This window comes from Scatophagus argus, chromosome 12 (assembly GCF_020382885.2).
Source record: "Scatophagus argus isolate fScaArg1 chromosome 12, fScaArg1.pri, whole genome shotgun sequence".
Classification (NCBI taxonomy): Eukaryota; Metazoa; Chordata; class Actinopteri; family Scatophagidae; genus Scatophagus; species Scatophagus argus.
The window spans coordinates 22,655,976-22,668,233 of NC_058504.1; the positions used below are offsets into that span (position 1 = coordinate 22,655,976).

Sequence of the window (12,258 nt, forward strand, 5' to 3'; positions counted from 1 at the left end):
CCACTGGACAGAACCATAGACCGCTATGTTTCTTCTGCTCTTTTATTGTAGAGCGTCTACCCAGAAGTGCTGCAGTGGATAATCGTGCTTCCGGGCAGATTGGCTTCCTTACCCCTGTTAGACAGCAGACATGGCGGAGTACAGCCAGGCAGGCCTCCTGGCAGCTCTGCTTCTCTTTACGGCGCTGACGGTCCGAGACATTTATCTCGGCAGATCGAGCCCGCAGCTCGGACACCAGTCGGCCGACACCCCTGGCCCCTCTCTGGATACTCCTGCGGACAAAGACCCCGGAAAATCCGCCAAGTCCTCCCTGTACACCGGGCCCGTGCTCAAGTTCCAGTACTGGTGAGTTAGTTAGCACAGCGGATACCTGCTAACTTCTCCCTGTGATTGCCGGCATTGTGCTAACAGGCTAACAGCGAGCTAACGGCTTGCATTTTAAAATAATCCCTCTTAAGAACATTTATGTGTTTAGATGTCGTTTAAGATGTAGTGCTTAAACGTTTTTCATGTAGAAGCGACTGATTGATATATTTAATGTGTGCTAATCCGCTCGTAGTACATTTTGAACATCTTTAGGGTTAAATCTCATTGCGCAGGTGTTACACAGTGGTTTCTACTTCAACTTCATAATCTGATTCAAAACATAAAGCTTTAAAAATACTGAGCTAATCCATGTACAACCTTATCTTTATAAACAGCCTTTGAAAACAACTTTCTTGTCATAGCTTATATAAATACAACTCAAACCATTATATTCTGTAAAGTTACCTTCCAACATGAAGGTCTGAAGGTTCTCTTAAATGCATAGTTTTATATATTATGTAAAACTATTAATGCTCTGCTCAGCATTTTTTTAATGCTTTTTGATGCCATCTTGAATTTCTACAGCTGTTGATGATAATTTTATCAGTCAGTTATCATAAAGCTCCTCTGCTATGTTTGGAAGTGTGATGGTGATGCAGTGCTGATGAAATAGTAGGCAGTCTGATTGTAAATTAAGGCTGAATTAAAGTAATCATATTGCATATTACCTGATCTGCTGGCCTCACCTGATAGGTGTGTCCTCTGTGTGTATTTTCAGTATCTCCTGAGGTTACAGTAAAGTGTTCCAGGAGTACTCTCGCGCCATCAGCCAGCTGTACCCGGACATCCGCATTGAGGGAGACAACTATCCCCCAACCCCCTTCAATAGGTGAGCTCTGACCTCAGGCAACATGAGGTGAACCAGGCTTCAGAAGAACCAGCAGTGTTGGTACTCCCCCTACTCTGTCTCTGATTATCTTACCCATTACCCAATCGTCACTCTCATATACCAGTCCAACCACAAAGGCAACAAGTACTGGTCATTCAGAGGCAGAGCAGGGCGGGTCATTCCCTCACCATCTCAGGGAAAGAAAACTAGTGCGTTAGTAGCATCGGTATGGTTCACCACGCTATGATGTCAAACCAGTTACACTGGCACTCCTGTAGAAACAGCTTTTTTCTCTCCTCAGGTTTGCAGGTAACCTGATCTCCTACCTGAAGCTCCTTGCCATCTTGCTCATTGTCAGCGGTCAGAATCCCTTCATCCTCCTTGGACTCGACACTCCCAGGGCCTGGACATGGAGTCAGGACAACAAGGTTAGTGTTCCCCGGCAGAGTGAAGCTGTGACAGCAGAGGTGAAATGCATCCTGTAGGAAGATTTCCTGAATACATACAGTCCATTTGTGCACAGTAACGAGCAGGGGGCATGTCTCAAGATTTAGGAAAATAAACTTGTGGATGTTATGTCATTTTTTTCCAGAATTAACACACATTACCATGCTGTTGTATTATCAAATAGTCTTAATTCACTTAAACATAGTGTGTTTTCTTGCATATTCTTGTCAAATATTAGCTGTAACGTTATTGTGACCATCGCATGAAGTTGCAAATCTGTTTTCCCTTCGTATGAATGATAGTCCTGAATCTGTAATCAGTATTGCTTGCTTCATTGTTGACGTCTACCTGATGCTTATTGTTATGATCATCATAAAATGTCTTGTTTATATTCTTTACACAAAGGCAACACATGCTTCAGGTGGTCATCATGGGAAGAGATGTAACTCTGTCGCTGATGATTGATTGGTGGTCTTTTTGTGTTGTCAGATCTTCTCCTGTCTGATGGCCTTCTTCCTCTGTAACATGATGGAGACTCACTTCTTGTCTACAGGAGCCTTTGAGATTACTCTGAATGGTGAGATCTGATATGTCCAAAACATGACACCACTGAGTGCTGTGATTGGATGGAGACAGGATGAGACAGACAAGGAGAGTAGGAGGAGAGGAGAGGAGAAGATGCTTCCTGTGGTAACAGTTTTGTCCTCCGTCTCTATTTCTCAGATGTCCCCTTATGGTCGAAGCTTCAGTCAGGTTATGTCCCCAACATCCAGGAGATCTTTCAGATCCTCGACAACCACCTGAAGATGAACCAGGTGGATCCAATGAGTTTCCCCTCCACATAGAGCTACGCACACAGGTAAACACACACACGCAGGTAAACGTGCTGGGTTTTTTGTTGCATGTCTGTTATTTTATCTTAGATGGTGGAGCTCTGCTCAGCTGCGGTTGCATTGGCTCTTGATAGCATCAGACATTTAATGATGCAGCCGTGTCCTAGAGGTTGGAGAAGCGGCTTGTGTCCAGAGGGTCGCCGATTCGATTCCCCCTAACCTGCCCCCCCCCCATGTGCCCTTGAGCAAAGCATTTAACTCCTCCAATCTGCTCCCCAGGTGCCTGAAATAGCAGTCCACTGCTCCTGTGTGTTTCACTGCATGTTGCATGTCCACACGTGTCTGTGTGTTTCAATCAGTGATGGGTTAAATGCAGAGATGTAATTTTCTAACTTAGGATTAATAAAGTGAATAAAATTTCAAAAATATATATATTTTTGTATTTTTTTAATGTGCAGTGTATTTTGTATTTATACATAGTTTTTTATCCATTTATTTCCCCTGTTGTTCTGTACTTGAGCTAATGAAATGAAATCTTGTTCTGATGTGCACTGTGTGGTGTATCGTCTGAATGACAAATAAAATCTCTCTCTCTCTCTCTCTCTCTCTCTCTCTCTCTCTCTCTCTCTGTCTCTCTCTCTCTATCTATCTATCTATATATATATATGTATATATATATCAGTGTTTCACTGTCTGTAGAATTAGATTCACATGGTGGCTGTGTAGGATTTTTCCTGGCTCCTGTGATTCTAACATTTCCAATCTTTCCAGACGTTAACCAACACAAAAATGTTTTAACCTAAACCTGCTTCAATCTAAATGCTGCTGACTGTTTTCCTCTTGCTCAGCTGTCCTCACTCCATAAAAACAGTGTTTTCATCACTGTAACCTACTGCATACCTCATTAATATGCACAATTAAGGGCTGTGGAGTCTGTGTTTGTCTGGACTATAAAATACCAGGAACAAATCACTGGCAGCAGTTTGCTTTGAACACACACTACCCAAGTGAACCTCTTTATTCAAACTAAGAATTTTGTTTGATTCTTCTTTTAGGGTGATGACATCATAAAATATGAACATGTTCATTTGAAATCCTCAGTAGAATCTTCTAACGTTCTAAAATGATTCGGTACACTCCCAGTAACTGCTGCTAGATGTTACATTGCAGTGTAATGGTGATAGTGATGTGATGCCTTTTTCCTGCTTGTGCCTGAACGTTGATTAGCATGTCTCCCTGTCTTTCCTCCCTTGTGTTGCATTCAGGTGTCCGGGCTCAGTGGGACGTTCAAATGCTGGCGTTTATGAAGGTTTGGCCTTAAAACAGACTCTGTGAGGTCCAGCCAGATGTTCCCCGCCACGAAAGGAGCGCTCCCTCTGTGCTGGATCACAGCTCAGCACTACAGTACCCATAATGCACTAGTCAGTGTGGGTTGAGTCAGCTGTACGCACAGACTTATACTGGAATCTACTGGTTTTTGTTGGTTAAGTTTGATTTTATTTATTTAGTGTGAGGTTCAGTTTATTCAACAGGAAAAGAATAAAACAATGGTACCACTGTTCTCTTCATGCTAATTAGCCTCATATGGACAGGAAGCACCAGAGAGGAAAGTGAGAAATAAAGTATGATTAATTAAATCTGGTTTATGTAACAAGTGATTTTTTTAAAAAAAAAATGAATGTCCTCGTTGAGTCTGTGAAATATCTGAAATGAGAATAAAACTCATCAACATGATACCAATGTGAGGTTTTTAATGTGTAAACAGGAAATTATTGTTTTTTTATTTTAGTAACTGATTAAACTGAACAGATTGAAATAATCAGTTTGTGAAATTTGCCACTCCTTTTAATCTTGAATTGGATTAATTAATATATGATTCTAAACTAAATACCTGATTTTCTACTACTGGTTTCTGCTGATCTCTGCTGTTTCACATATTTCTGTTTCTCTTCGTCTTAAAGAACCTTTTCATCAGTAACATGAAGTAAGTAAATAATCAACAGTTAAAATCACATTTGGAAGAAGAACTTACTCTTACTCTTCAGGACTATATGGTTGCTTTGATAAAAACTTTATTATGTCCAAACAAATGTCATTGTAATAAAAGATTCAAAATCAATGATGGAGAGTTTATTTTTAAGAGACACTTTGTTATTCAATGTGTTAGTTAATATAGTCCAGTCAGATAGTTTGGGTTTTAATTTAGAGGTTTTATTTATTTATTTTAAGTTCAGAACAATTAAAAGCAAACAGGGCAAAGTCTAACATAACATTTCACCTGCTGTCCTCTCAGCAGCCCACTCCAACCCCTGAGCTGAAGAACCACAGCGGTGTGCAGAAATAAAAACAGAAAAACAAGCCCCACACCGCCAACTTCATTCCTCCAAACCCCACCTGCCTACCACCCACCCAAACCAACAGCATGCAGATGCAAAGAAGTTAGATAATTAGATAATTATTTTAATTTCCTCTAATTATATACGAGGACAATCACAACAGACAGCGCTCACAAAGATTCAACGACAGTTCCTCTTTGGAGGATCTGTGGAGAGAAAAAATACTTAAGTCCTTTTTTTGATTTGTTATTTTAATTGTTTTTACGATGATATATTTCAACAGTAATATGTTTCAGAGTCTCTTAACCCACAAAAACCATTACAACTACTTTCTACTGATTAACCAATTCTTAATTGGAAAACTTGACAAACTGAATATTTGTGTATGTAATTGTATCTTCATTAAATGTTCATTACTGATTTAAAAAGTCATACCAGGTTTTACTGATCGTAAAGTAATAATTTTAAAACATTTTATTACTAAAAACATGAAGTTTTTAATTAATAGTACAGTCACTTATGACCTGATAAAAGTGAACACCTGTATGAGACAGGTAACCCGCAGCTCGTCTGGGCCTCAGACTGCAGCACATTGACTGAACTGATGAATCTGAAGTAAAGAGACGAAGTGACACAAACAGCGAACGCAGAACACCTGAAATACAGGGAAAAAAGGTGTTCAGTATTTTCTTGTCCTACACAGTTCAGTTTTTATCTTAAATTACACTTTTAAAAGTCACATCTGTTCACAGGTGAGTGCTCACCTGGTCACAGAGCAGTATTTACCTGGTCACAGTTTCTGCAGAGAAGTTTCATAATTTGCATGCTGATTTTGTCTGAACAGATGCTGCAGGATTCATCAGGATGAGCTGCAGACAGCGCAAAGAATTACAAATTACACCTGGACTGAAATCCCCTGTCTGGATCAGCCCAGGTGAATGAGGGTATGACTCTTCTCGAACAGATCGCTGGAGGCTGTGAGACTCACCTGTCCTCCTACTGCAGGTGGTGGAGTCCAACACCTTCTTCAGGATGAAGCTCAGATCCGCAGAACAGAAAGTCTGCAGCTCACCTGGTGCATATTGACGTAGATGAAGATGGATGAGGACATATGGAGACAGGGTGAGGATGGGTAGTGGACAGGTGGAATACAGACAGGATCCTGTGTGTGTTACCTGAGATCGTCTCACAGAGATGCTGCAAGTCAGTGTTGCTGCCATGGAAATGAGACTGGACGATTTTCTGGACAAGCTGGGAGTTGAAGGAGTTTAGTTCCTCGTCCTGTTTCCTGCTCAGTTCAGTCTGAGGAAAACCCAGTTCAGAACTCTACTTAAAATTTGAAAAGCTGAAAAAACTGCAGCTGATGAATTGAGCTTGATGTGTTGAAGTGTAAACAGTCAAAAATGTTAGTTGGAAATTATTCTGTGAAGACATGAGGCTTGAAAGGAGATTGGGTGTCAGTTGAGGTGTAACTGTTAAAATGAGGTAAATAGTGAATATAACTGAAGTGAGACAGAGAAATGCTAAAGATATAAATCTGAGTATATGTTATACCTTTGCAGTATGTGTTACTCAATCAGTCGCCAAACAAAATGAGAACTTTTTGAACTTAAGACTCTGAGACGCTGAGCTGCGGCGGTTCGGCTCACATGGGACACACTCAGAATAAACATTTGAAGCTCAAGGACAGAAACAGTCAGAGATGTTTTCAGACAAAGAGACAAAGACATGTCCTCTCACCTGACTGTCAGCTGTGACTCTCCACAGACTCAAACTGGGATAGAGAACAGAGCTTTCAGCCAGCTGTGGAGCTCTGTCTGTGAGTAAACTCTGCTCACTGCCCCCCTCTGATCTCTGGATGTCCATTCTCTTGAGGTCTGTCCTCTGGATGTCTGTCCCACGAGACAGCTGAGTCAATTCCTTGCTGTGTTTTTGAAATCCAGAGCTGGACCAAGAAAGGGGTTGAATGTCTCCAGCTGAGAAAACTTCAGCTTCATATGGAGGAGCACTGGGACACCTGACAGGAGGAGGATGAACGTTTTTAGCAACTTTTATCACCTGTTTCTGAAGATTTCAACCTGCTGTGTTCAGCCTGTTGACAAGTTTCATAAAAATGTTAGCTTATGGTAAAAAGAAGACTTCCGTATAACTTAAAGTCAAAAATTGGAGATGAGGGTCAGTATTCATATTAAAGAACCTGAAACTCTGAAGTTTTTCTTCACATTATTTTAAAGTTAGCCATTAAAAACAAGTTTTCATACCTGGAACAAATGCAGGGAATCAGTAGGCAGTATCTAAAAGTTTCAGAGTCCAAACCCAACAGATCTGAATCTTCCTCCTCCTCCTCATCCTCCTTATCCTCCTCCCTCCCACAGACACTGGGTGAGGTCTTAGATCTGAAGATGATTGTGTCCGACAGCCTGATCCCAACAGTGTTCGCCAGTTTATCTTCTTCCTTCCCTTCATCAGTCCATTCCTCTTCTGTCTCTCCACTACTCCTCATCCCCTCCTCTTCCTTCTCCTGTCTCACCTGTGGGGAACATGGAGGAGATGGGTGGGGTTCATTCTGTCGGGTGTTTTTGCTTCTCTGCAGAGCTGCTTCCACCCACAGCCGAGAAAGACGTGATGGAGGGGAGGGGGAAGTGGGAGCAGACCTCCAGCTTCTGCCCCCCAACAGAGGGGAGCAGGGCAGAGAGCAGGGGAGCCTCCTCCACCCCCCTGGATGAGGAGAAGTGGGGAGTGAGTAGTCATCTCTGGTCTTCAGGAAAGGTCGGACAGGAGGTCCAGGAGACGATGCTGGCGTGTCTCTAGCTCCGCCCCCTGCAGAAACGAGGCTGATGATGGCACAGCTTTCTGTGTCTGCTGTGTTTGTCACCTCCTTCTGTATCTGGTCACCTGTGACCTGTTCTTCCTTTAACACTGACCTCCAGACAGAAAGTGGAACAGAGGTTTGAGGACTCCAGGTTGACCTTGTTGTTGTTCTGAGGTGTTCTGGACAGTGATGCTGCCGCTGGACGTCAGAGACTTCCTTTTCCTGTGAGGTGTCTCCCTGCAGGAGCTCCCTGACGAGAAAACAAACACTGAGATGGAATGGAAAAGGGAGCTGAGAGGGAAAAGAGAATTATTTTCACAAGATTCTGGGAGTTTGCTAGTTTATGAAAGCAGAGGTGAAATGTGTCAGACTGCACTTGCTAAACCAGACTGAGAGTCTGTTCTCACATAACCATGTCCCCATGTGAGCTAAGTCTACCATGTCCTCTAAGGGGTATCTTGTGGGTACTGAGTAAATGTGGGGTACCATGGCAGTGACTACAACTCATTCAGTCCTTACATAACCAGGGAGAGAAAGTCAAAGATGTTCTCAGACTCAGAGGGCGACAGAGGGACAGATCCACCAACAACGCCGTAACCTTCCTGCTGCACAAGACACTTTCCCACGTGGACACTGGGATGGGGAACTATGTGAGAGTGCTGTTTGTGGACTACAGCTCAGCGTTCAGTACCATAGTCCCCTCCAGGCTGGTAACCAAGCTGTGTGATCTTGGACTGAACTCCTCCCTGTGCAGGTGGATCCACAGCTTCCTTACTGGCAGACAACAGGTGGTATGCGTGGGCCCCTATAGCTCATCCCCTCTCACCCTCAACACTGGATTCCCTCAAGGCTGCGTGCTGAGTCCCCTGCTGTACTCCCTGTACACACATGACTGTGTGTCCACATCAGACAGCAACATCATCATAAAGTTTGCTGACGACACAGCCATTGTGGGGTTAATCTCCCACAACACAGAAAAGGTCTACAGGAAGGAGGTCACCCACCTGGAGAGCTGGTGCCAGGAGAATAACCTCCTGCTGAACTAAGGAGCTGATTGTGGACTACAGGAAGAAGCAGCAGAAGGACATCCGTCCACTCTGCATTGGTGGGTTTGAGGTGGAGAGGGTGAACAGTTTTAAATACCTCGGTGTGACCATCACACGGGACCTGTCCTGGTCACTGCACATTAACAGGACTGTTAAGAAGGCCAGGCAGCGTCTCTTCCACCTCAGAGTGGGAGCATCACCACATGGATGGGCAGCTGCACAAAGCAGGACCTCTCGGCCCTTAGGAGGATAGTCCGCTCAGCTGAGCGGACAATCAGAACAATTCTACCCGACCTGCAGGACATTTACACCAAACGATGCAGGTCGAGAGCTGAGAAGATCCTCAGGCAGCCCCATCACCCCGGACACTCACTCCTCTCCCTGTTGCCATCAGGCCGTCGGTTCCGCTGCCTGAGAACCAACACTGAGAGGACGAGGAAAAGCTTCTTCCCCCAGGCCATCCGTCTGCTCAACAGTGAGCGTTAATCTGGACTATCCCACTCCCACCTGCACTGGATGTAAATACTGTATATGTAAATACTGCACATTTTTATTTTTACTATTTTTATAAGGTTCCTCTTTTATAATATTTAATTTTACTCATTCTGTTTTACTCACCTATTTTTTTGGTAGCAGGAACAAAGAAAATTTTGCTGCACATTGTACCATGTATTATTGTGTGTGTGACAAATAAATCTATCTTATATCTTGTGTTTGACTGCACCGGCGTTGTTTCCGTCACCAATTCTGTCTTTCCACCTGGGTCTCACCTGAGCATGCTCAGTCTGGTGGTCAGTATCATATCTGCATCAGATCCTCTGGTGTTATGGGTCTCCATGACGATGGTAACATCATGACAGGCTCGATTTCTCTTCTCTGGGGTCCAAGGTCGAATCATCTGCTGGTTTTCTACATCCTGTTTTATTGAGACAGAAAGGTACGATTGACTTCTACAACTGATGATACTTCTACTGTTTTTAACAGTAATACCATCTCCACTTTCACTTATAATACAATTGTAATTATAATAATATTAATTATAAATGATATTCTAAATATAAATTTTAATTATAAATATACCTTCCTTTTCTTCCTCTTGTTTTAAATGGAATTATGACCCAACAGGGGGAGCTGTTTCTCTCTTGTGAAAACCTTCCCGGCAATGAATCTGATTCAGAGAGGACAAACTGTGTCCTGTGAGGTGGAGGCATGTGAGTGAATTGTAATTTAGTGGTCTCACGTGGACTGGGTCTTACTGAGTTTAAAACTGTACAGAACAAACTGAGTTCTCACCATGTCAGGTTTAAGATTTCTATTCACAGTCTCAGTCACACAAACTGCCTGAGGACACTGGGATACAGGAGCTGAGGAGGCACACAAAGCATCTGTACTGTAACTTTAGATACTCTGTATTACAAAACCAGTAATTTACCCCACGTTTACCCAGTAAACAGAATAATGAAGCCTTTACAGTCTGTTCATGTCTTTATTACTGCACCTAACTACCATTCTGAGGTACTTGTATTTCACTGGAGTGTTTCCATGTGATGCTACTCTATGCTACTGTCATGCTACTACATTTATCAGACAGCTGCAGAACACCACTCTAATACCTCCTTCATCACTCAACTGCTACAGATGTGTTGGCTTTAGAAGACAGAAACAAACAGCTGTTACAACATCTGCATCAGCTCATGTCCACAGTCCCACACTTTGCCCATCAGTCCTGTCTCCAGTCACCCTGTCAGTACGTGTAACCCCTAGTGTCCCAGTGTCAGCTGCCACATCACCTCAGCAACCTCGCCTTTTCTCTTCTTAACAAATTGTTTTCTCCCAGTGGATGTTATTCATGCTGCTCAGTGAATTTACAAGAACATCAGAAATTTTGTACAGATGTTGTGTTGGACCACATTAGATTCTAAAGGTATTCCTAATAACGTGAACACTAAAGTAGTTTAAATTAGCTTCAACATTTAAATGCACCGGTAAAATTCTTCTTATTATATTACCATTATTAGACATATATATCATTATATCAGCTAAATGTATTTCCGATTTCTCAGCTTGCTCACATGCTAGGTGATCAGTAACAGGAAATATCACAATCAGCTCATGAAAGGAACAATTACATTACTTAATCATTGATGATTGTTTGTGTAATAAAGTGTAATAAAACAATTTTATCCATCATCCCATTTATTGCTACCTAAAAAAACAGACAAACCCAGCACAATGATATTTTTAAATAAATGAATATTTTTTTAAGTGTTTACCTTCTTTGGTTTGTTGAGCCACTTCCTGATTTTATTCATCGCTGCTGCAAATCTTTCTGTTTCCCTCCTTTACACTCTGAGTTTACTTGTGCAGGTAGACTGTAGCTGGGTGGGGCTTCATATGAGTGTCTCTTTTTGTTTGCAATCTGCAGGTACACCGTGTACCTGTCAGGAAAAATATTTGGTCCTTCATCAATAGCTAGTAATCAGCCATCAATCAAAACTGATGATCAGTAATTTAGAATGAATTCAACGTGACTGATCAGATAAGAACAGATTAAATCACTTGAATAACAGATTATAATATAACATTATATTAATGACATTAAGATTTCTGAAAAAATATAGAAGTGCCTCACTTTGTAAAAGGTGTTAACAAATAGAAAATTTACAGACAAATAAACGTAATTTAGTGTAAACGAAAAAAAAACATTAAATAAGAGATTGTAGTGTTGCTATAATCAGATTTAAACGTTTAATACTGTGTTTGTTATCAACTATGAAACCTTAGTCGTCTTCATAGATGAAGTTATAGCAAAACCTGAACAATAATAAACACTGGACATCAACATGTCTGTTTACACCTACATCACTGTATGTTATAAAATATTTATTGCATGTTTATATAAAGGGGTAGACAGTGAGGGCAGTTTTAGTAAGGAGGTTTTCCTCAAACCTCTACTGACTTCCATTATAGATATAGATATTATTACAGTTGAAATGGACAGTTCTCAACATATACATTTCATTACACAAAGTCATTGACAATATAAATCCTGCATACTTTATAGGCTGTTTATAATTTCAAAGGGGCACAGAAACAGAAATGCGTAGCAACAGCAATAATACCAAAAGTTATGGAACTGTAGATAATGACAATGATGAAGTAGAAGGTACTATGGTGATTATGATAACAATAGTAGTAACAATAATAATGGTTGTAGCTGTACTAGTAGTAAGAAAATTAAAATAAATTATGACTAAACAGTAGTAATCACAGTAGGTTTCAAGCAGGACCTCAGCAGGAGGTCCAACCACGATCCATGGCAACCTGCGAGACGAGAAAGCACAAGGACTCCAGGGAAGAATTTGAGTTAGTGATATCCATTAATGGGACATAAATGTGTGCAGAAGGAGAGGGAGAGGAAGAAAGAGCTCAGTGCATCATGGGAGGACCCCCGACAGTCTAAGTCTATAGCAGCATAACTAGGGGCCGGCCAAGGCCAGCCCTAACTATAAGCTTTTTAAAAAAGGAAAGTTTTAAGTCTACTCTTCAACGTAGAGAGGCTGTCCGCCTCCCGGACGGATACCGGAAG

General features: G+C 41.8%; 2 protein-coding genes across 3 annotated transcripts; one reads left to right on the forward strand and one right to left on the reverse strand.

Moving 5' to 3' along the window:
- Window positions 1-73: 73 nt before the first annotated feature.
- On the forward strand, window positions 74-4,209 carry selenot2 (selenoprotein T, 2). Its single transcript, XM_046405604.1, has 6 exons — window positions 74-345; window positions 1,085-1,195; window positions 1,497-1,623; window positions 2,132-2,219; window positions 2,366-2,501; window positions 3,741-4,209. Exons 1-5 carry the CDS (start codon window positions 131-133, stop codon window positions 2,485-2,487), a joined length of 663 nt encoding a protein of 220 aa, XP_046261560.1. The 5' UTR covers window positions 74-130; the 3' UTR covers window positions 2,488-2,501; window positions 3,741-4,209.
- Window positions 4,210-4,679: 470 nt separating this feature from the next.
- On the reverse strand, window positions 4,680-11,323 carry LOC124067871. Of its 2 annotated transcripts, XM_046405599.1 has the most exons (10): window positions 10,943-11,323; window positions 9,963-10,033; window positions 9,750-9,863; window positions 9,440-9,585; window positions 7,073-7,873; window positions 6,552-6,828; window positions 5,987-6,113; window positions 5,800-5,883; window positions 5,598-5,680; window positions 4,680-5,466 (listed from the first exon to the last, which is right to left on the reverse strand). In XM_046405599.1, exons 4-10 carry the CDS (start codon window positions 9,565-9,567, stop codon window positions 5,389-5,391), a joined length of 1,578 nt encoding a protein of 525 aa, XP_046261555.1. In that variant the 5' UTR covers window positions 9,568-9,585; window positions 9,750-9,863; window positions 9,963-10,033; window positions 10,943-11,323; the 3' UTR covers window positions 4,680-5,388. The 2 variants fall into 2 exon arrangements, with proteins under 2 accessions (XP_046261555.1, XP_046261554.1); XM_046405598.1 differs by lacking the exons at window positions 9,750-9,863; window positions 9,963-10,033.
- Window positions 11,324-12,258: the final 935 nt, after the last annotated feature.

What these genes read in the sequence shown, in the direction of transcription:
- LOC124067871 (XM_046405598.1), bottom strand. Translation starts at nt 10,981, where the DNA reads ATGAATAAAATCAGGAAGTGGCTCAACAAACCAAAGAAG. An exon ending in ACCAGACTGAGCATGCTCAG is followed by an intron (nt 7,874 to 9,439) that starts GTGAGACCCAGG and finishes TTTTCTCGTCAG; the next exon opens with GGAGCTCCTGCAGGGAGACA. An exon ending in CACCTGCAGTAGGAGGACAG is followed by an intron (nt 5,681 to 5,799) that starts GTGAGTCTCACA and finishes CGCTGTCTGCAG; the next exon opens with CTCATCCTGATGAATCCTGC.